Source organism: Falco rusticolus, chromosome 3, assembly GCF_015220075.1.
Source record: "Falco rusticolus isolate bFalRus1 chromosome 3, bFalRus1.pri, whole genome shotgun sequence".
In the NCBI taxonomy this organism is placed as follows: domain Eukaryota; kingdom Metazoa; phylum Chordata; class Aves; order Falconiformes; family Falconidae; genus Falco; species Falco rusticolus.
The window spans coordinates 82,871,414-82,893,669 of NC_051189.1; the positions used below are offsets into that span (position 1 = coordinate 82,871,414).

Here is a 22,256-nt window from a genome sequence, read left to right on the forward strand (position 1 = left end):
TAATACTGAAATATACATGTATGTATAAAGATGTACATGTACACCTCTGTGCTGTAACAGTGTTTTTTCCCCCTTCTTATCTAGTAAGCTAATTTGCTCTGAAGTATTTTGTTCAATTGTTTTCAAAATAACTCAGGTTTTCACTTGTACCACCTTTTCTTCTAAACTTGCTATTCCAGCAGGGAGCACTCCACAGACAGGTGCTCCTTCTTCCAAGGAGCTCTGTTGAATTCCAGTCCCCTACTTTCGAAATCATGGGGCCTACACAACAACAGGCTGGAGTCATATTTTACATGACAAATTTCATTTCACTCCCTGAAGCCAAGGCTTTAGAACACACTTGTGAGTCAGCAAAAAGCCCAGAAACCAATGTTAAAGAACTGGTTTAGTAGCTACCAAGCTGCAGAACTGAAGATAGGACATAGCCACCTAACACTGACATTCCTTGGCAGAGCTCCACAAACACAACTCACATAAAGGATCTGCTCGCAAGTCTTGTCCTCCACCTTTTTCAGGTTGATACGCCTTACAGTGTTTGAGAAGAGAGACATTTGGAGGTCCCTACCTCATGTACAATATCTAGTTTGACACTCCAGTCCTGCAAAATAAATCTGAAGTTACCGTAATTTCTTGCAGAGTATCACTGAAGTTAATAGGACTCTGTAAACACCAAGCAAAAATTCTCTCTGAAAGACTGGTGGCCTGCATGGGATGGGGAAATAACCTGCCTTGAAGGATCCTACATCTGTAGGACTCCTAAATCTCCCAGGAGAAATCTGCTTAGGTGCCATCTGTAGTATTTTCTATACCTTTTAAGGTATAGTTTCCGCCCTTTAAGATTCTGCCTTTTAATCTGCTCCCCCAGAACAAAGTCAAACTTGTTGCAAAGGACTGACCATCAGAGAGTGACACATGCTGCACACAATGACAGCCAGGAAAAAACCTGTGTCTGTAAACAAACTAAACATACGAACCTAGGAGAGAGGAATATTATGAGTCATGATAAATAGTCAGATCACACTCTATACTTTCTATTGTATTTATCTTTCTATACATATTTATCTTGGCAACAATTCACTAGTGGTGAACCAGCTATTAGCATGCAAGGTATAGCTCTTGTACTATGAAGTATAGGTTTCCAGTATGTATGTTGTAGGAGATATTTGATGTGGTGAAAAGCAAGGCTGTGCGTTTAAGAGACATCCCCGTAATAAGCCCAGTTAAAAGGCTTATTTAAGGCTTCAGCCTTTCATTCCAGACCCCTCCAGCTGTCACAGTTGTCATATCAGCAGCAGGCTAATGTTTGTTTTGTTCTGGGTGATAAATCAGGCCCTGAAAGAGAATTCTTACATTTGCAGTTCATTATCTTCTACCCAGAGAGTAGGAATTTGGTAAGGAATCAGCTTCTAATGTAGTTTGTTTAGCTTTTTTTATTAGCAGCCCAGATTTAACACAGCGAAAAACTACCTACAGAAAGGATATTAAAGGTGTTCACCCAAAGCGTGTGTTCCAAGGAATCTGATCTCATATTGCTTAATGCCTCTGGGATGAAAAAAATATTACATCTTAGTTTCTAAAACTGACTGTTCTCTCTCCTTGTAGGTACACACACATGAGAATATTAATTAAGTCTCAGTTCAACTAGGATATGTCTTAATTCCACATACTACATGTGCATACACCCAGTGCCGGCTTTTGCAGCAAAGAGATATTATATGTATTTCTTTATGCTAAACCTTGTAGGTGAGAAAAGCCAGAAGTTTGTTAAAATACATTTGCAGATATTCCTCAACCAAAGGTTCCTCCCATGCAAAAAGATTCAAGGACATGTATATTTACAAATCAACGAATTGTACTTTCAGTACATAATTAAGCAGTGGAAATTGAGGTCACTGAGCGGCTTAAGAAATGGTCAGTATCCAGTTCTGAAAGCTGAGTTTCTTTTCTCTCATCATCTTATAACAAGTTTTACAGAGCACAACTGAACCCACTTCTGTGCTGATCCACTTACTATTATAATTTTAATACTTGAGGGTTTACTGCTTTAGTCACAGCTCCTGTTCACTGCAGATTTAAATACATCAAAAAGTAAAACGAAGTGCACAACATTCCACCAGCGCGTGCCCCAGTCTGCTGGTCTTCAAGAGACAAAGTTACAAGACCTTTAGCTTCCTTGGAGTTCCCCACTACCTCATTACAAACCCGGCCGACCCACCCTGCTGCTGGGGACAGACATGCTTGGAGCTGAGAACCAGAGCTCCACTCAGTCCATGCTTCTATAATACTTCAGTAACAGACACCAGGACAACAGAGGGAGGTGAAAAAGACCAGGTCCATACGTGTGCTCTGTCCTGCTGGCTCAGAACTACTATCCCTACCACTGTCACCCACCTTCTGGACCTTCTGAGGCAGCTGGTGGCTCACCTCCATCCCTCCTGAACCACCTCTGTGCACTCTCCCTTTTCTCCTTGACCTCCATCAGCATTAGGAGTCTCTTGGCTGGAACCTGCTGTCTATGGCTCCGGTTTGTGAAAATCTGCTCTGAATTCGCTCAAAGAATCACGGATTAGAACAGCTTTTCAAAGAAATGAACCATGAGGTTAGCAGAACTCAAGCAAGTGGAAGGTTAACCCTCACTGCAGAGCTATGTATCACTTGCAAAATGAAAAGAAGCCTCAGATTAGGTGTACGTGACTTTAGAAATAAGGCTTTTTTTAAAAAAAATATCTAAGAAAAGCTTTCAGATAAATACAGTAGGTTCACAAGTAAGTGTAAAATGAGCAGAAAACTGATGCCTGCCTGCCTTCCTTCAGACCCAAACGCCGGCATTCTGTTACCCATGGCAGTGTGCTCCCCCCGCTCAGGCCATACCGACCAGCGGGGCTGCAATGGCTGCATCCAGCCTACTGTGGACTTTGGGGGATGGAGGGCAACACGGTACCCAAGGCCTGTCTGGAACAGTGACCCAGACATCTTGCTGGTGTACAAATGTGATTATAAATCAATCTTCTTACTCCATAAGTCATGGACAGCCCAGGGCCCGCTGAGCTCTCCTGCTTGGCAGTGGGCTGCACACTGGGATGTCCCCAAGGAGGGACACCTCTCAGGGTTACTCCTCCAGGCTGAGAGATTCCCTGCCGCAACAGATCCTCCTAAGTGATAAACAGCATGCTAAACATGGAAACCTTTGTTGATTGTGCACATATAATCCTTTAGACATAAAACCAAGTCTGGGATTAGGATTGGATCCAGCTGCACTCAGACTCCTCTCAGAGAAGTTTAGAAAGCAAGAGGGTCCTTTCTGAACCTCACGGCTCAACGGGAGGGTCTCCCTGTGTAGCCATAGGTTTGGGTTAATACCTAGGTTTAGTAGCCACTAGCTTCATTTTGCTAGCGTGGTTACTTGGTATAAACAGTGCATGCTTTGCTAACAACTAAGCCCTTGAAGAAGAACTAAAAGGCTGATAGAGAGGGGAACATCTTACCCCAGAAGATGCCAACAGCCGGTTAATTGCAACAAAGACAAGAAGTCAGCAGAATGAGACTGAAACTAGAGGAAAGGTAAAGGCGGCAGGGGGAGACCGCGACCACCCTGTAAGACTCAAAAGCTGCCCCTGCGCCTGTAAGGAGGATGTGTGCTCATCTACATGGCAAGTGAGGCTAACCTGAATGTAACTAACCAGTAAGTGTGAATTTAGGCAGGTTTTGCTAATCATGTAGCAGGACAAATATGCTGTAGTTCTTCTGCGTATGGTGCTAGCTTTGTGGAATTGCCACCTAGCATCCATCTCTGCACAGGCATGAAACAAATACCTCAGCTCTGTGTGTAAAATTGGCTTATTGCACACCAGGTATCGGACCCTGCTTGTGGGACACCACCAGGCAAGCTGTCTGACCCTGTCCTCTATGCAGTAAATAATTAAGTGTACCTTGTCACTGAATCCTGTTAGACCACTGTCACATTTAACACTGACCTTTGTTAACTCACTGTTTTATATCAATGAAGTACGTTGTTGCTTCTCTCTTACAAGTGAAGTGCGAAATTCCATCTGTGATAATGCAGTTTTACTCAGAACAGCATTAAACATATCTGTGGGTTCAGTCATGTCTGAAACATGATGAGATACCAGTTATTTTAACTGCTGGCAGCATGCAGACATTCGTAGGTAACTTTCGCTTTTCATTTTAACTAAATCTGCTGTTCTGTATTTCAAGAGAAACTTCTGGTTTAAGAGGGAAGCCAGGGTAGTTGCTGTGCTCTCCAGTGCAGTTCTTACATCCTCTGGATGTAACAAAGTGATGTCTCATTATCCTCCTTAACAGGGTATCGGATACCCATTGACACCTGAGAGCCCAGCAGAAACGTCTTGTAAGAAGTTACTTTATATATCTTCATAACCTGCCACTTGTTTGTCAGCCAGAAAGGATAAAAAACCATGTTGCTGGACCGGCTTTAGTCACAACAATGTGAGAATATATCAGTGGTAATACACGTGTCCTTACTGTCAGTTATAGAGACCTCACAGCTTGTTAACAGCTAAACAATTTTCATAATCCTTAAAACCACTGTGGATTACAAATGCTTTTCTTTTTCTAAAGCCGCGAGTGACCTACAGAACACCAGCCACTCAAGTTTTCTAAAAATATCTCCAATGCAAGCTGGGCAGCTGAGATTATATTACAGGGCTTCTTTCAAGGTCACTTGCAAAATCGATGCTTGCAATGGCTTTAGGATCTGTGTTTCAGTTTTGTCCCTGGCAGCGTTGTGAGTGGCAAAAAACTGTCAGCATCCATGCATGCTCATCAGCTCCAAGAAGTAATAAATTACATTCTCAAAAAAGGCTATTGTATTTTTTTTTCTTGCCTCTGATCAGCGTCCTGAAGGGAAGGGAAACAGTCTGCAACAGAACTGACTTCTTCATTCATGGAGCGCTTCATCCAGCAACAACCCATTCCACCTCTCCTCTCAGGCTTCCTATCTAAACACTAGTGCTACCGTTTCATGGAAAGACTCAAAAACCAGTATACACTAGATGCAGTCTCTGCTCTGATGGGGGATGAAGAAAACCAACAAATACATGTTCTTAAAGAAAACCCAAGAACACAGTGACAAACAAAATACAAGCCTTCACCTTCCTAAGAAAAAAGAGTACACACTACAGGTCTGACAGAAAAATTTTGAGGAAAAAAATAATTCTTTAGGAAAGCAAGTCAGGTACTTAGTACCATTACTAATTTTACAGAATACAATCATGCACCGTGCTTATCAAAGGCTACAGCTACAATGCAGATGTACTTTACCCATCTGTTGAAGAAATCTGATGAAGATTTACTGCTGTAGACTTTGTTTCTTCTCGTTGAGGGTCCTCGAGTTACCATGACCTGCATTCCTCTTTTACTGACAGGAAAGAACATCAGCTGTAACCAGTTACATTCAAGCGTCTTTATCGTGTGAGGGAGGAGGTCTATGTACAAAGAAATACAACTAAAACTGAGATTTGTCATCTTAATGCTTTACATTATTGCAGTGTCTGACCAAGAACATCTCTGCCTGCTGTAAACAATCCCTTACCGATAGCCTCAGTTTTCCCAAGTGCAATTAACATACCTTAATCCTGTAGCTAAAGGCAATGGCCTAGACTTAAATCTCATTTTAAACTTGAAATACCCAAATCTGAAGGGGATATGAAAAGTGTTTTATAAAACCCACACCCTCCTCCTCCATGAAGATGGTGAGTATTCAGAATAAAGTTACTCCAAAGGGACAAAAACTTATTCCCTTCAGCTTTGTATGAAACAGATTGCTGTGAATGTTTTAATTAAACAGACAGGAGCATGTGATGAGCATACCACCATGGATCAAAGTACAAGACGTACGTTTCAAGACATTGATGACAAAAGAGTAAATCATACTGTTGAAACTAGAAGTAAATAATTTCTAATTACTAATAGCATTTGCAATACTGCTGATAGCAGGGACATGGAACGTGTCATGACTCGATCAACGTTATGCTAGACCTCATTTATTTTCCCCAAATTGTAATGAAAGACGACATTTTTTTAATAACACAGCATGAAAAGTAGGCTCAGGAGACCTTACTGCTCTCTATGACGACCTGAAAGGAGGTTGCAGCAAGGTGGGGGTCGGTCTTTTCTCCCAGGTAACAAGTGATAGAAGGACAAGAGGAAACAGCCTCAAGTTGCACCAGGGGAGGTTTGGACTGGTCATTAGGAAAACTTTTTTCACTGAAAGGGTTGTCAAGCACTGGAACGGGCTGCCCAGGGAAGTGGTTGAGTCACTGTTCCTGGAGGTATTTAAAAGACACGTCACTTAGGGACATGGTTTAGCGGTAGGCTTGGCAGTGCTAGGTTAACGGTTGGACTTAATCTTAAAGACCTTTTCCAACGTAAACGATTCCATGGTTCTATGATAATGTGAGTGCAGAGTCTAACGATGTAACACTGCAATAGTCCCAGTGCAGTGTATCTATCGTATCTGCACTGTACCATATATATGTGTTCTATTATATACACACTACACATGTACTAAATATAGGGTGCCTGAAGTATCGGAAAGCTTCTAGAAACACTGTGCCCATTTCTCCAAACTCTTCTGTGAATCACTTGTGTTTTGAAATGCACTATGTAAATGTTAACTGCAGTTTTGTAAGAAACTTGCCACCTCTTCTGATACAATACTTCTTTCTGAAAGAAGACTAGAACTTGAAAAGCAATGGAAAATATTACATTTGATTTCCTTTACCGTACCAATTTATTACCAGGCTTAGATTCTATAGCTTCACCAGGATCAAGTGAGCATCTCCAATTTCATAGCGGAAAACAACTACCATTCTAGTTTTTATTTTAAATTAGACTGGACTATCCAAAACAGCTCATCCACTGTATCATAAAACTTCCTAATAAATTTCACCATCTATAAAATGTTCATTAGTCACGCAGCATTCTGTAATAAAAGCCCATAAACCCCACAAAACCACACTCTGCTGATTTACACTGTACTTAGAAAAAGCCCAATATACAACTTCATGCTTTATTGTTGCATTATTGCCACACTGACGATTACAGAAAATTTCTTTTGCAATCATTTAGAGGTAACATCTGAACATCTCATGTGCTTGTATGTTATTGCAACATATTTTAAAAGGGTGAATAACCATCAGTAGGCAATCCAAACCACCAGTTACGATTTTTATTTTGGGCCAGGCAATGCTTTGGTAAGGACACCTATAAACATGGATACCTCTCAACAATATATAATACAATTTCATACAGAGACATTTTCTAACCATGTAGGAATTCCTGCACTCTAAAAGCCGGTAAAGCTATATTGAGAGCCATACTCCACTGTACAGTCTTACATATCCATCTAAGTAATCAAAGACAAAATTCAGGTATGCTATATATGCTGTATATATTGCAGTACTTTGTAATTCAACATCATCCATGTTCCTAACTTCTGGTATTGGAATGAAAATGTGGTGCTGCTTTCAGAAGCATTTCTTCCAGCTTTTACTAGACACAGGGTAGACAGAGGTACCTAGCCCCACCTAATCGTGTGCTTCTGCACTGAGGTATGTTTAGGTTTCCACTGCAGTCAATGGAGTCGAGAGTGATCCAGCTCATCTTGAAAGACACTTCCATTTGGTCAAAGACACCATATGTAAAGTCACCGACTGTCTTGACTACACCACCATTGACTATAGCTGGAGTCTAGACACTACTTCAGATGCAGGCACAAGACGATGAGAGCTCAATCTCATCCAGCCAGCAGCTACCAGTACCAAGCAACTGCACTCATCTGCTTGTTTCGTTGCTGATGCAGCACACTGACAGCTACTGGTTGCACCATCAGTGAGATGCCACCACTTTCTGTCCTGAATCTGCAACCATTCCTGCCAGCAAATTACCTCATGCAGATACTCCACAAGGCTCAACAGTGCCACCCTTATGAAAGAGTTGCTCATGTGTGAATCACTTGTACACTCATGAGCAGCTACAAAGAAGGCCTCAGATGTGCCAACATCAGAAACAGAAAGCGTTATTTTCAAAACCATGCATACTCTAATACAGAATAATTCTTAAAAACAACACTCATTCCTTAAGGCAAGTACAGTTATCTAATTAAAATGGTAATAAGGACTGCACATACAGACTGTACATCCTTCCTTGGGTGTAGAATACATATATCCATGCACACTCTTTGCAAAACATCATTTCCATTTCAAGACTATGAAGAGATGGAAATGTCAGGTCCCTCCCACCCACATGAAGTGAGTTATTCCACTTACGAAATGGGCCATATTTCACAATTGTGCTACTGCTGTTGTTTTAAATCAGCTACTCCAGGAATAATTATTTAGTCTGCAGAATTTTTTTAAAATAACATTTTTTAAACTCTCCTTGCTGGTTTTCAATACTACTTGATTTTAAACGTAAATGAATAAGTAAAGCCCCAAGTGACCCCAAACTTTCTCTGATTTGCCAGGTGAATATTTGCAGCACTAGCTGTACCCACTTTTTTGATGTTATTAGAAGTTTTATAGAGGGTACTAGAGATTGTACTGTATATTTAGAGTCTGTTAAAAACAGAAGCACACTTCAAAAATGCAGGTGGAATGTTTAAAAAGTTATTTTCTTGGGTTTTACTGAGATGAGTTGCAGAAGGAAAATGATAGAGCTAAGTGATTTTGAACTGTGCAATCAAAAGATTTAATTATGTGGCCAAAACTAATCTGACTGCTCTGTTTGAAAAGTTTCTTCTTTATTCCCTCATATCACTACTGTCTTTATTCACAATAAGAAGACTAGGAAAAAATGGGATGCGCAACAGAGGCTAGGTCATAAAATGAAACACTTATACTAACGGTAACTCCTTAATTTCAAATGTGATCCAAATTGTAAGTTAAAAAAAAACAAACAGATTTTTCACCAGTTTATTTTAAGTTCAATTCTGGAGGGTCCTGAGCTCCTTCAGCTTGTTATTGGAACTGAGAAATCATCACCTCAAAAATACAGCCCCCAGTGAGAGCCATGAGATCACAAATCAGTTTTCTTGTAACTGATTTCTCTCCCCTCTTCATACCCACAGACCTCCAAATGGAAGAACCTCAGCAAGACTGTGCGAGTGCAAAGGGGTATAAAGAAGATTCAGCTGGATTTCTGCCCACTTGAGAATGTTTTTGGGCCCTTTTACCACCTCACTAGTTGAAATCAGAGGGCACAGTCATTAGGGTGTAACACTGCAGGATACTGAAGACTGCAAGGGTTCTACGTAAACAAGACAGCTACCCATTTCTGTCTCAACACACACATCAAACTCCCTCCAGATAGTAAAGGTTCCAGTACAAAAGGGCTATTCTTCCTTACCAGCTTAGCATAAAAACTACATTAATTATCCGCTATTGCAATGCCACAACTAAAAGTACAAGTTTTAAGCTCATTAATCATATTATTCACACTGAAGTTTTATCTTGGCAAAAAGAAAATCTTCTAAAAAACCCACCCCTGATCAGCAATAGAGAATTTTCCATCTGGGATAACAACTGAACAATGTCTTCATTCTTATTAACCCTTGAGAATTAAAATATAAGAAACAGTATATTATTTTAGAGGTCAATTTTACTGATTTGACAGTGTGAATCCTAAAGGATTTTTGTCTTCTCTCAAAAAATTATTCACTGATGGCAGTTTGGCTGTGATTTTGATGGAGAGCTCACTTGCGAGGCTGGTGGATGTGCTGTTTGACATGTTGAGGGTGAGGAAACTTTTCCACAGAAGGATGTGGTTTCTGATGAGCCACCTGAGCCGCAGCTGGAGGGAAGTCCTTATCACCCTGTTCAAAGAACACACCAGAAAGAATATAAGAAATATTAAAAGAGTACTTTCCAGTTCAAGTGGATGGACATTTTTAAAAATGTGAAAAGCAGATGGAAAACAGTGTTGCATGTTACTCTGAAATCCCCTGTACACATCCTATCTTGCCATTCTTTTAGGGAACTTCAAAATTTCTCTTATGCAAGTTTCACTTCTTCCAATTCCACACACCATCCAAAACCACAGTATCTTAAAGCGACCCAAGGGAACAACAAAAAGAAACATTCCAGCCTTCAGTGCTTAATAGCTGCTCATGCTCAGTGACTTTCCCTGGCTCTGTATGGTCAGATCTCCTTGACCTGTTTGGTTTTCATAGAGCAACCATAAAGAGGAGACTATTCCACAAACAAGGTAAGGCAGTGTGAAAAACTACCTGCACAAGAAAACCTAGTGTAGTTCTGTAGGAGGAAAGGCAGGATCTAAAATGACTTTTGACTCAAATCTTAGGGATGACTGGCTTTTAAGTTTAACATGCTCTTTTAACCAGTTCTGCTAGCGTTAGTTCTCACGTGCTGCTGTTGGCAGCTCAGTTCACGTGTAACCCTTACAGCACCTATGTACACCTGTCATGTCTAGGGTCAGTCCCCACGGGCTTTTCAAAAAGCAAAGGGAAACAACTACTACCAGTGACAGGGGGAGGAAGATAGCACCATAGCTTCCCTCTTTAGAAACTGGGACAAACATATAAACCAGAAACTCCCTGGATTCCCGTGGCTCACGGGGTGGCAACCTTACACAGAGGTATTTTGTACAAAGCTGACATCTCAGGTGGCTTGTTTCACACCTGACCCACTTCAGTCTACTCCAAATTCTTCCTTTCTGTTCTGACATAATGTGGGTTTTTATAAATCTTGATCACTAGGTTAACTTTTTACATCTTTTTCTCTCTTCCAAGTTGCTTCCAATTTTCAAAGATCTCCTCTTCTCAGACTTGCCGCTTCCTGCCTGCCTTTCCCCTGGTGCCACCGTATGCATTTTCCATACCTCTCCGACTCCTGACAAAAACAGGTGTCTGAAACGGGTAATGTGAATGCAGCTCTTCTGTGACTCGTGGGTACTGTAATGGTTGCGCAGGTGACAGAGTCAGTCTGTAAATGTTAGCAGGAAATGCCCATCTTAGAATCAAAGCGTTACAGAATACTTCAGGCTGGAAGGGACCTCAGGATGTCTCCAGCCCAACCTCCTGCTCAAAGCAGAGCTAGCTGTGAGGTCAGACCAACTTACTCAAGGTTGTTATACAGTCTGGTCTTGAAAACCTCTAAGGACAGAGGCTGAATAGCCCCACCAGGCAACCTGCTGCACTGCCTGCATGTCCTCAGAGTGAACAAGTCTGTTTCTTTGGCCTAGTCAGGCCCTTCCTTTTGAATTTGTGTCTGTTGTCTCTCGTCTGCCTGCCATGCATCTCTCCATCTTCTTGCTAACTTCCTTGTATATGTGGGAAGGCTGCTGTTAGGTCCTCCCAAAACCACCTCTTCTTCATGCTAAACAAGGCCCGTTCCCCCAGCCTCCTCTGAGGGCATGTGCTCCACCACCCTGATGCCCCTCCAGTGAACTCACTCTGGTTTATCAACATCTTTCATACACTGGGATGTGCAAAACCAGATGAACTATTCCATATGTGGTCTAAAGTGTGCTGAGCAGAGGGCGATAAGCCCTTCCTTCGATCTACCAGCTATGTTTCTGCTAATGCAGCCCAGGATGCTGTTGGCTTTCTTGCTTTTTTGCACGCGGCTGGCTTAGAAGTAATTAGGGATCTAAATGCCTAAATAGATATCCACCTTGGTGCAGACAGAGGTCCAGGAAATACAGCACTTATGCTCCACTATCCTTATGGGATATGGAAAATGGCATCAGCTCGCTCTTTCCACCTATATGACCTGACACAACCACAGCATCTTACAGTAGAACCCATTACACATCCCAGTGATGTAAGGCTATCATGATAAAGCCACAATAAAATCCCGTCACAACATACAAGGCATGAATTACCGACCATACAATTGATGGCTAGTTAATACTAATGATTTAGCTTATGGATTTCCAGGTCCTGCCTGTTGTTAAAATCCAGGGAATAATGCCTTGAATCCCAAATACCTCAATGCACATATGGCAGCTGAAACGTGTATCTTCAAACACGTATCCTTACAGGCAGGATTGTCGCTCTTCATCACAGATCAAGCTATAGCAGCAGACTTAACATGCAACCACTTTCAAAGGAAATGAATGCAGTAATATCTAGTTTAGATATGAAAAGAAGATCCAATAAACTTAAAGTGCTAAAATTCAAAGTGAAACAGTGGAAGTAATTTCAATAAATAATTTCAATTTCACACAAAACCAAAAAGAACGTTCAAAGTGGCTTACATAAATACACAAAACGTAAAGCCTCTTCTCATAAAAGAGGAAGAGGAATGAAAAAGATTAATTTTGCTCTGATCAGTGATAGTTCTGAAAAGCCTACAACAATTTTTCTATGATTGAAAGACATTTAATGATAATCTTACCCTAGCAATGACACCAGAGATGAACACCGTTGGTTTAGGTGGGCTGAAAAAAAAGGAGGGATTATTTGTACCAATTATTTGTAAGGTAAAAATGGAAAGTACATCACACATCAAATGCAGAAAAAGTGGCTTTTTTGGCAATTAATGAATGTTTTGAATAGACAAGACGTATTTCCTCTTCAGCTGACTACTGCCTTACTACTACTTACTGCAGACCTGCAGGTTTTGGCTGCTGTATTACTTCACCTTAATTGTGACAGCAGTACAAGGCTAGTCCAACAAAACACAGTTCCTTACTAAAAGCTGAGAGTCTTTGTTTGTTTGCATTGGTTTCTTAATCCTCAAATTTTATATATGAGCTGCCAGCAGTACTTTAGGCTTAGTATATTTGTATTTCAACAATGAAAACTGTAGTTGGACTAAACTTACTGCTGTGATGGAGAATAAAACAAAATTCAATTTTATATCTGTCCATCAAATGGATTAAGATTCTGAGTCTCAGATAAAACACTTACCTACTCTATTACATAGAAGGATAATGTTGTCTGCAATAAAACAAATGTTAAAAAACCAGAAAGCAGAGTCTGCTCTACTGTTTCATTTGCAGACCTCCATCCATGCCAATAGGAACAGACTCCACAGGCAGAATTCCACTTGAAGCTCGGTCAGCACAAGCAATCACTTCCCCTGGGCCACTGGTCTACTGAACTGACCACCTCTACATGGAGGCCAAAGTGCAGCCACGTCTGTTCACCCTGGTGACAGCAGTTGCCACAGTGTGTAAATTATAAACACTCAGAAACTTCAGTGGTCTCCTGGGCAAGTAAAACCATGCGTCTGCACGGGCTCTGCAGAGGGATCGAGACCAGGAGCTCCAGGAAATCTCCACAACAGAGGTAATACTTTTGTAAAAGAATGATGTAACCTGAGGCATTGCAAAGGGAAGGGGAACGTGGAGGTGCAGCTGGGCCTCCCCCTGAGCTTGTCCATAACTGAGGACTCAAGAGCAGGTGGTTCATTAACCTGGACCATGAGAAGGGTCCCTACCCTGTGATGTTATGGCTGACAAGGTTGGAACAACACAAAGCAAACACAAATTAAATGACTTATTAGAGGAACGATACTGACTCTTATGATGCACTTTACAACTACACAGCTTGTAAAGATTTATTAATATGATGTTATGTGAAGTTAAGGTACCAAGCAGCAGAGTATTAAATCTTGATATAATGATCTAATAAATATTGCCTGAGCCCTGTTTAAGTCACAGTATTGCTACACAGTTTCTGAACACCCTAGTTATTTAACAAGACTCATCATCCCTTCCAGAAATATCTGAAAAGTCAGAAAGAGAAAGGCAGGATCAGAAAAAGGCAGAAAGGAAGGACGTTCTGCTCTAAAATGCCCCCCTTTAAGAGTACCAGTGATATTTCCTGCAGTAAGAAAGAATATTTTGATAGCAACATTAATTCTTCAATCTAAGTTTTTGTTAGTATAAACTAATAACAAGCAAAGATCAATAGCAAAACACTTTCATTTTTTCCTAATTGAACTGAGCCAATTAGCATGTTACAGTCTGCATGAGATTTCCTGAATGCTAAGTAACAAACTCAAATTTAACTTTGAGAAAACACAGATATACTGCAGTGGCTCAAGGTATGATTCATAAACCAACACCATGACATTATACAGGAAATGAACAGTAAATGGAAAGAAAAAGTGTGGCAAGTTATTCTTCAACTATACATGGAATCTGGCTTTAGTCACACTCAGAAAAAGTTTTTTGTTTGACATTGCATTATTAACAATATTCAATAGTGAGAAATTCAAGCTAGATGGATTTTTTTCTTACAGTCTTACCATGACATTTCAGTGTTCACTATGCTTGGATGATGCATGAAATTCAAATCAGTACTTCCCCCCAAAAGCCTCTATTTGCTGAATGTGCTAGTCTGCCCACCACCACACTGTACTATCTGCTGTGTGTTTCATACTTCTTGCTTTAAAAACAGATTAAATGCTCCATGGTTTTGGCCAAACGACAACCGGAAGGAATCTCTTGAATAATGGTTGTTTCAAACACAGCTTTTCCCACTGCAAGTTGCAAAACTCTTCTCAGAAACCCTTGTCTCCTGTTTGAAATGCCATGCTATTAATATTCAAAAGACCCAAGCCTGCAAGTGCTAAGTTCCCTGGGTACACAATAGAGCTGAACAGAGTTACAATATCTGGCACATTTCCATACTTACTTTTACTTAGTTACATGTTCTTTTGTCTAAGGAAATAGGCTGAAGATCCTATAAAGATCATCTTCATATTGAGTTAAGCTAAAATCCAGACTGAGGTTTATGTTTCAGGTAGTACCACAGAATTAGCTAGCGTACCTTTATAAAGACGACAAAAAAATCAGCAATATCATTTTCCTGGTAAAAACTATATCTCTCAGATACAAAGCATTTATACTGAACTCTATCATGAAATAACAGTTAGCCTTGTTTCTGTGTGGCTGCTTCTGTGATTGTCTTTAGTTGCACTGCCGTAGGAACAAGACACTCATTAGGGCTATCCCATGAGTGTGTGGTAGGCACCAAAGCACCTCACCCTAACTTGCTCAGGGTCCACGTGGAACGTTTTAGGATAGCACAGGGCAATATGCTGACTCGGAGGGAACAACCTAATGGGAAATTAGAGTTGCAAAAATTGTATCTACACTCAGATGCAGCTGGAACTGATTTGTCCTTGACTTTCACCCTTGTCTATCCTCTCCATGGATTTTTGACTGGACTCTTCTTGCTTTATGCTAGATTTCCAACTTTTAAACAGAAGAATTAATGGGAATGCTGACCTGGTTTCCAGCTCAAGCGCCTTCACCCTCCATTGACAAAGATCTTTCACAGAAATCCTGGCATTGATTTCTGGCTGACCTGAGTGCCCACACTCAGCTGCAGGCGCTTCACCTCTCTACTTAACTGATAACAAAGGTAAAATGCTTCACTCCTACGGAAGACACACCAGCCTATTAGGAAGTTCATTTTAATGTATTAATTACTCCCTAGCAGGGGAAAAGTCAGAAAGCTGGCCAGAAATGCAAATTATTGTGTCTGTTTTCATGTTCTATGTTAAAGCCACTGGCCTTCCCCTCATTTTTATCAGGTTACATCGTCCCAGAAAAGATCTTCAGAAACTTAATATGATGATGTATAGAACCAGAATCAAGCCAGAGTACATATAATCACACATCTACACTAATAAAAAATTCAACAGATCAGAGAAAGGCCTGGATAATCAGTCACTGATTCATGCTTTAATTTTGTTCTTAATGAGGAAAATCTTTCCACAGATGAACTTTGCAATAAATCCAATCTTTACTGCCAGATTCTCAAACCATTGGCTTTTGTGGACCCAGATTAGCTGGCAGGACTGTAACTCTGTAATTGCACTCTGGACATCTACTGGCATTGCAGTGTTGCAACATCACTCATCACCTTTCCCAAGAACCAACCGAAAATAAAAAGAAAAATGGAGAATATGCACAGGCTATCATTGCTACATTTGTAAAACACTTCTAAATGCTTAAAATTCTACTGGTGTTTTATGCAAAGCACAACCTACATTTCCAGTATTTTGTAAGCTGTGATGGTTGCTTTGAGGATATACTTAATCTGATGAAAATCGGTTTGACAGATGTTGTTTTGAAGATGCAGCATTCCTTTGTCTAGGCATCAGTAAACAAGAAAGCAAAAAAATACTACTTTCTGACAAAAACTGATCTTGTTTATACATATATGTGCTTTACAGCCATTTAATGTGCACATTTATTTAAAGTTAAATAATAGCCACAGCCAATACTGTGTAAGGAATGCAATGGTGTGTTTGCCAAGACTGCTTAGTGTGTCGATACTTTCAGAGCAAATCCTTGTTTTATTATAATATGGAGAAAAAGAACACATCTGTTAAAATCTGAGTGTTCAAAGAACTTACCCTGATTTTACACGTGCGATGCTGCTAAGAAGTGCACCTGTTTAGCATCAAATTCTTTACTGGATTCATTTACCCTGATTGTATTCAAATAAAATAAAAGATTTCTATTATTTCATAATACTTAGCTTAAATAAGATCTTTAGCTGACATTGAAAGGAAATCATAAAATGATAGAATACTTGAAAACATCATTAACTAGATGAAGTGAGGCGTTAATAACACTAAAATCTTACGCCTTCACCTTAGAGGGATTGGTTGAACTGAAGTCTGACAGACATACTGTAAAGGCAAACACAATGACATTGGAATTACTGTGAGATCTCCTACAGGCCACAGAACATCCATAAGGCAAATTAGTATTTATCCAACTTCATTTAAAATAGAGAAACTGAATAAATTAATTTTCTAAGTGAACCGAGAATTTTATAGTTTTTAACTCTATTGATATATAGCAGCGTATGTGCACACGCATGTGCGAAGGCTGTGGATATATACATATATAGATTACACAGATCACACAGATTCACAGCCATTTAAGAGTGGTCCCAAAACGCAGGAAAGAGCACCGCACATCCCCACTGCCAAGCGGGGGATGAACACCTGCAGCCACTCTCCTGTTTACAGCATCCGAATTTCCTACCACACCACTACCTGATGGACGGATCTGAATCTGCTGCTGGTTTCCAGCGGCAGTTTGAATGGCAGATCCAGTCTGGAGGAGGGACTATGAACATCACTCACAGTGTGATCCAAAACAAAAGCCTACGTTTAAAGTTGACAAACAAGGAAACAGAACCAAGCATACGCATCATCCCTTTCCACATGAACTATAAAAGCTCCTGAAATGGGAAATGGGTCTTACTGCAGCCAGTGTAGAAGGCTAGTGATCCATGTTCACTGGTGCTAAGACAAATAAAGAACAAAAAAAAGCAATGGTATAAATAGTACCTCACAATATACCTCATTTAAAGTACTGTATTCAGCACAGGAACATCAGAAATAAAGACTGACAGCAAAAATAAAGATGAAAAAATAGCTGAGAGCATGAAGAACCTCCTATATGAGGAAAAAGCTAACAACTATTTGCGTACAGTATACAAAAGACTGCAGAATACTATTCCCATTTACCTTCTTTACAGTATAAGTGTACTTAAAGCAGAAGACATACATTTAAAACTAATAATAGCAGATAAAATACCATAAAATTAAATGTGGAGCCTCCTGAAAATAAGGCAGCATCAAGAGCAAGAGTTTAGTGAAATTCAAAACCAGAATTAGACATTTATATGATACAAAACCATTCACACATCAGTTAGGATAGAAATGTGTAAAAATTATATGAATGCTGATGCTCCAGGGCTCAAGTTATCCTTATAACTGATCAGGACTACAAAGAAATCTCTTCTGTGCAGAAGCTAAACTTTGATATGCCATTACCCTTTCTGCCTTCAATTAAATATCGTAAGAGACTGTTTTCCCAATACATCTGATTCATCCAAAATTCATCTATGTACTGTAAATCAAGGTACAAGCACAGTCTCAAGATTGCCATTATGCCAACATTTAAAACAGGTTAGCCTACTTTAAAATGGACAGAACTAAACAGATGAAAGGCTTTTGTTAGGCTAGAAGATTATTTGTCAAAATAGGTAAAACCAAGTTGAATACATTAAAATTACATTAAACTAATCTTCCAAATAGGAATGATTCATATTTGCCTTTTCATATTCGTAAGAACTAATTATATGTCTTATCACAGGTGATCACCTTTTGCTGTTTAAGTGGGCCTGGCAAACAAACCTATGAAATATATAAATAACAGCATGATGTGTTTTTCAGAGACTTAAGAACCACAAATCATGTCATAATTTTTAACTACCAAAGAGTAATGGTGGAGTTTGCAATTTGGCATTTCCTTCCTTTAATCAATCATCCAGTAGCATGTACTATGACACATAGCTGGCCTCTAGCTGTGGAAAGCAAAGGAGAAATTCCCGCAACAGGCTGCAAACTGAAGAGGCACCTACACAGAACCTGGAGCCATGCCCAAGTCCCCAAACCACCAAAGGCAGCTTGCAGACAGCCTGCACCTCGCTCCTTCAGCACCCCAAAACAGCAGGGACTTGAAAACTGAGTAGAACCTTCCTCTGAGCAGCCTGTCCTTTAATTCCTTGCTCATTTCCAAAGAAACATACCATTCACTCTTGCTACAAGTTGCTCAGACAAGCAAAATGGAAAATACATACGAGATAGTATGATCTTCAGTTACCCACTGATCCCTCAACTGTCCCCTAATTAGAGCAAGTTTTGCTATTTTCTACCTTGTCCTGGCATAATATTCACTCCATGGACAGGAAGTTCTCCAAATTTTCTCAGCAGATTTTCATCTTCAGTCAACAAAACTTCAGACTTTAATCCTGCCCTTATCTTTCTGGAATTAGAAGCATTTTGGCCAGTTGTTCAAACCATCCAGCTTAATCTTCAAGGTTGCTTGGGAATTCATATTTTCTGCTTATGAAACATGAAAGCTAACTAGTCTTAGTATCAATCTAATACCTCTTTAAAGATGTCCAGATACTTCTGTACAGGGGTGCTTATTTGAATTTACATAGTTGCCTTTGATTCTGGCATTGTATGCAAAAACAAATTCCAAGATGATTAAAAACACACTGAGATGATTAAAAACAGATTTCTCAGGAAGAGTAAAACTAAGACGCACACTACTCATCAGCTTGCCTGAAATACATTCCCATTGGTTATAACACATTTAGGTTATTAATTTTCTGGACAGAAAAGTAATAATTAGTCTGACTGAGTTACCAGAGGAAAATATTCAAGCTGATTGCATGGGGACATACAGTATCTGATGTTCTGTGATAATTATCCTGTTGAGGTCATTTATTTATCTGACATAGCTTTCAAACCTTTAAGACCACCCACAGGATGGCACTGTTGAACCTCTGAGTATCGTGTTCAGTAAGTAGGGAACAACCTCAAAGAAATCCAGGTGCTGCGGCAAATACTAAACCAAAAAGCAATGCTTCCCCTTGATGCCAAATCCTGATGAAACGCACTATACATACGCACACACACACATTCATACACATACCTACAGACGCTACTTTTGGAAAAAAAATTATTGTCCCCATGGAATTAGTCTGTGCCCTGATACACCCCATGAGACAGCTTCCACTCTGCTGAATTGTTTCTCTTCCTATGCAGGCAAAATTAATGCAAGTTTGAAGGAAGAACTCAATGCCCTATCAGGAAATTGTAATGACTATTTGTTTTGCTATTCACATACAAGCAAATTGGGTGTCCTGATCTTTTAATGAGGTGGTAAATCACTGGCCATTATATTTAATAGCAACTGATTGACATTCATTGTTCTTACATTTACTGTCAACATATTGCAGCATATGGCCTGATTAATCTTACCAGTCTCTCATTCATCTTTGTTTTTAGTGCATGTGTTAGCCATAAAAGAAAATTATTTAAGATATCCACCATCTCTTATCTACCTTGTTGTACATGACATTGCTATCAGAAAGTAGATTTCTCTTTCGTGTCATCTTCTGATCACAAAATGAAGATTTAAGTATTTCACCTTTTCCATTGACTCAAAGGACTGAGAAATAGTCTGTTATTCTCCAACTGGTGGTTAATTTATTAGGGTTCAACCCTGTTACCACAGTATCTACATTAGCTCTTAGTGAACATCACTGACAAACTTCCCACAGGCAGTGACTGCAGCATTAGCCCACTTAGTATCTGTAGGCACTTAGCTCTGGAAAAATTAGAGCTATTAAAACTGACATAAAGCAAGCAGTATTTAAATGGTGACACAACTCAAAGGAAACTCTAAAGTAAGGAACTAAGTAGAGTAGCCTTTAAGCACAAAATAGACAGCAGACGATGGTGCAGAGGGGTGCAAAAGGGGAGAAAGGACCAAGCCTTTCACCTATTAGCCAAGTGCTGAAGTGCGTCCCTGCGCATGCACCCATGGCAATAACACATTTCCATACTGAGAATATTATGACCGTGGGCCTGCACTGCAGTGTGCCAGCTACAGAGACACATTAGGCAGCTGTGGCACAACTGTAGCTCCTCCATCTCCCAGCGGTTGAAAGATGAAGTGGAACTGGAAAAATGGTGTGACACTGTACTAGGAATACACGATGTCAGTGCAGTGAAGGAGACACAGAAGGTAGAAGCCAATGAGAAAGTGAAAATCTTCTGAGTCTTGCCCAGGTGAATCTGTTTGCCTCACAGACACACAGCAGTGGCCAAGAACTTCCCAACCTTTCCTGTTAGGAGTTTGTATCTGAATCTTAGATACTGTTATCTCAAGCCATTAATTGTTCAGTAGATGTGCACCTTTCACTCTCCTACTGCTTTGCACATTTGCAATATTGTTTCTTACTACCCCGAACTACGCTGTAGACACAAACGTGCATGCATACATCATCTTCCACACCACTACTGTGAGAGGTCTTTTCAACCCAGTTTTACACCATACATTCTGCAGTTGCACCCCATCGTTATGTGAAGCTCTCCAAAGAAAATGCAAACTAAAATAAGCATTTTTTCAGTTCTGTGGCTGTTCACGGCTCCACCCCCAGACAAAGATGAAGTTCTTGCCCATTTCAATATGCCATCCCTGGGAAAGCTCTGAACACAATGAATGGTGCTGTGCAAGGTCATGAAGACACTGTATGAGTGTATCGGATCCTGTGGTGGAGACTGTGTGAGCGGCTCTGTTGGCCAGGAACTTGCTTCAGTTCAAACCCTGCCAAAGTTATCAACACAATTCTCCGTATTTTCTAGTGACATGTTTCTTGTCATAGGAATAAGAGACCAGTAAATCCCAGAACCTGGAATTCCTCTTATTTCAGACATAGAAAACAAAGAAAAGTCTTTAAGTATGCAATCTTATATTTAGAGCTCATAAAGGAGCAGCAGAAGACATAATGAAAAAACATTTTCAACTTAGTGGCTTACTTTTAATAGTAAGAAACCCCCTAACATCTAATAAACCTAGTCCAGAGCTAGGTGTTTAATATGACAAAAAACAAGGAACAGAGTTGCTCAAAAAGGATTCAGACAAGGGGGCATCTTTGTTTAAATGAACTTGGAGAAATTTGATTTATCCACTGAGGAACTGACCTCTGTTGATCTGAGAGGAAGCAACCACTTCATTCCTCTGCTACCTTTCACCTGCTGCGGAGCTGTGGCGGTTGGAAAGGCAACATCTTTGTTTTCCATATTATAGAAACATCCAGTCACCTAACACAATCAGAACAGGCTGTTTCTTCCTTCCATATTTATCTTAATGTTTTAATCTAGAAAGTCAACATCGGACACTACTGCAATCATCTGCAAAACCTCCACTGTCAATGGGAGTGGAACTCTGTACCAAGAAAATACACAGAAAATGACCTCGAAGAAATCAAAAGCAATGGGATTCAAAGCATTACGATCTGAAGGATTTCAAGAGGAGTCCTTAGATGTAAGCTTTCACTTAATGTGAAATAAATGCCTAGCTTTTCTAAGTGATAATAAAAACCATGGCAATGCAAATAGGTAACAGATCAATGTGTTGTTAAATCTGAATATAGTTCTGCAGTAGTACCCTTTCATTTCAATGGGATGTAGAAATCTTAAAGGAACTACAAACTCCTGAATGTCAATACTGCTAGTGATTTTTCTGTTAACCTAACAAAAAAGACTGCTAATTCTCTAGTTCATTCTGTTAGATCTGTCACCTCCTGGTGCTCCGTTTGTTTGAATGGCTTTTAATTGCTTTAATAATAGCTAAAGGAGGCTCAGGGGAGACCTTACAGCTCTCTAAAACTACCTGAAAGGAGGCTGTAGTGA

The 22,256-nt window shown here is 40.0% G+C and overlaps 1 protein-coding gene across 1 annotated transcript in view; it reads right to left on the reverse strand.

The window, feature by feature from the left end:
• Positions 1-7,037: 7,037 nt before the first annotated feature.
• The window catches only part of LOC119144712 (death associated protein), a 56,735-nt gene continuing 41,516 nt past the window's right edge, over positions 7,038-22,256 (reverse strand). The window contains exons 3-4 of the mRNA XM_037380403.1: positions 12,399-12,441; positions 7,038-9,853 (exon numbers count right to left, since the gene is read on the reverse strand). Of these exons, the coding sequence (XP_037236300.1) occupies positions 9,734-9,853; positions 12,399-12,441 (163 nt within the window). The 3' untranslated portion in view covers positions 7,038-9,733. The remainder of the gene's footprint in view (positions 9,854-12,398; positions 12,442-22,256) is intronic.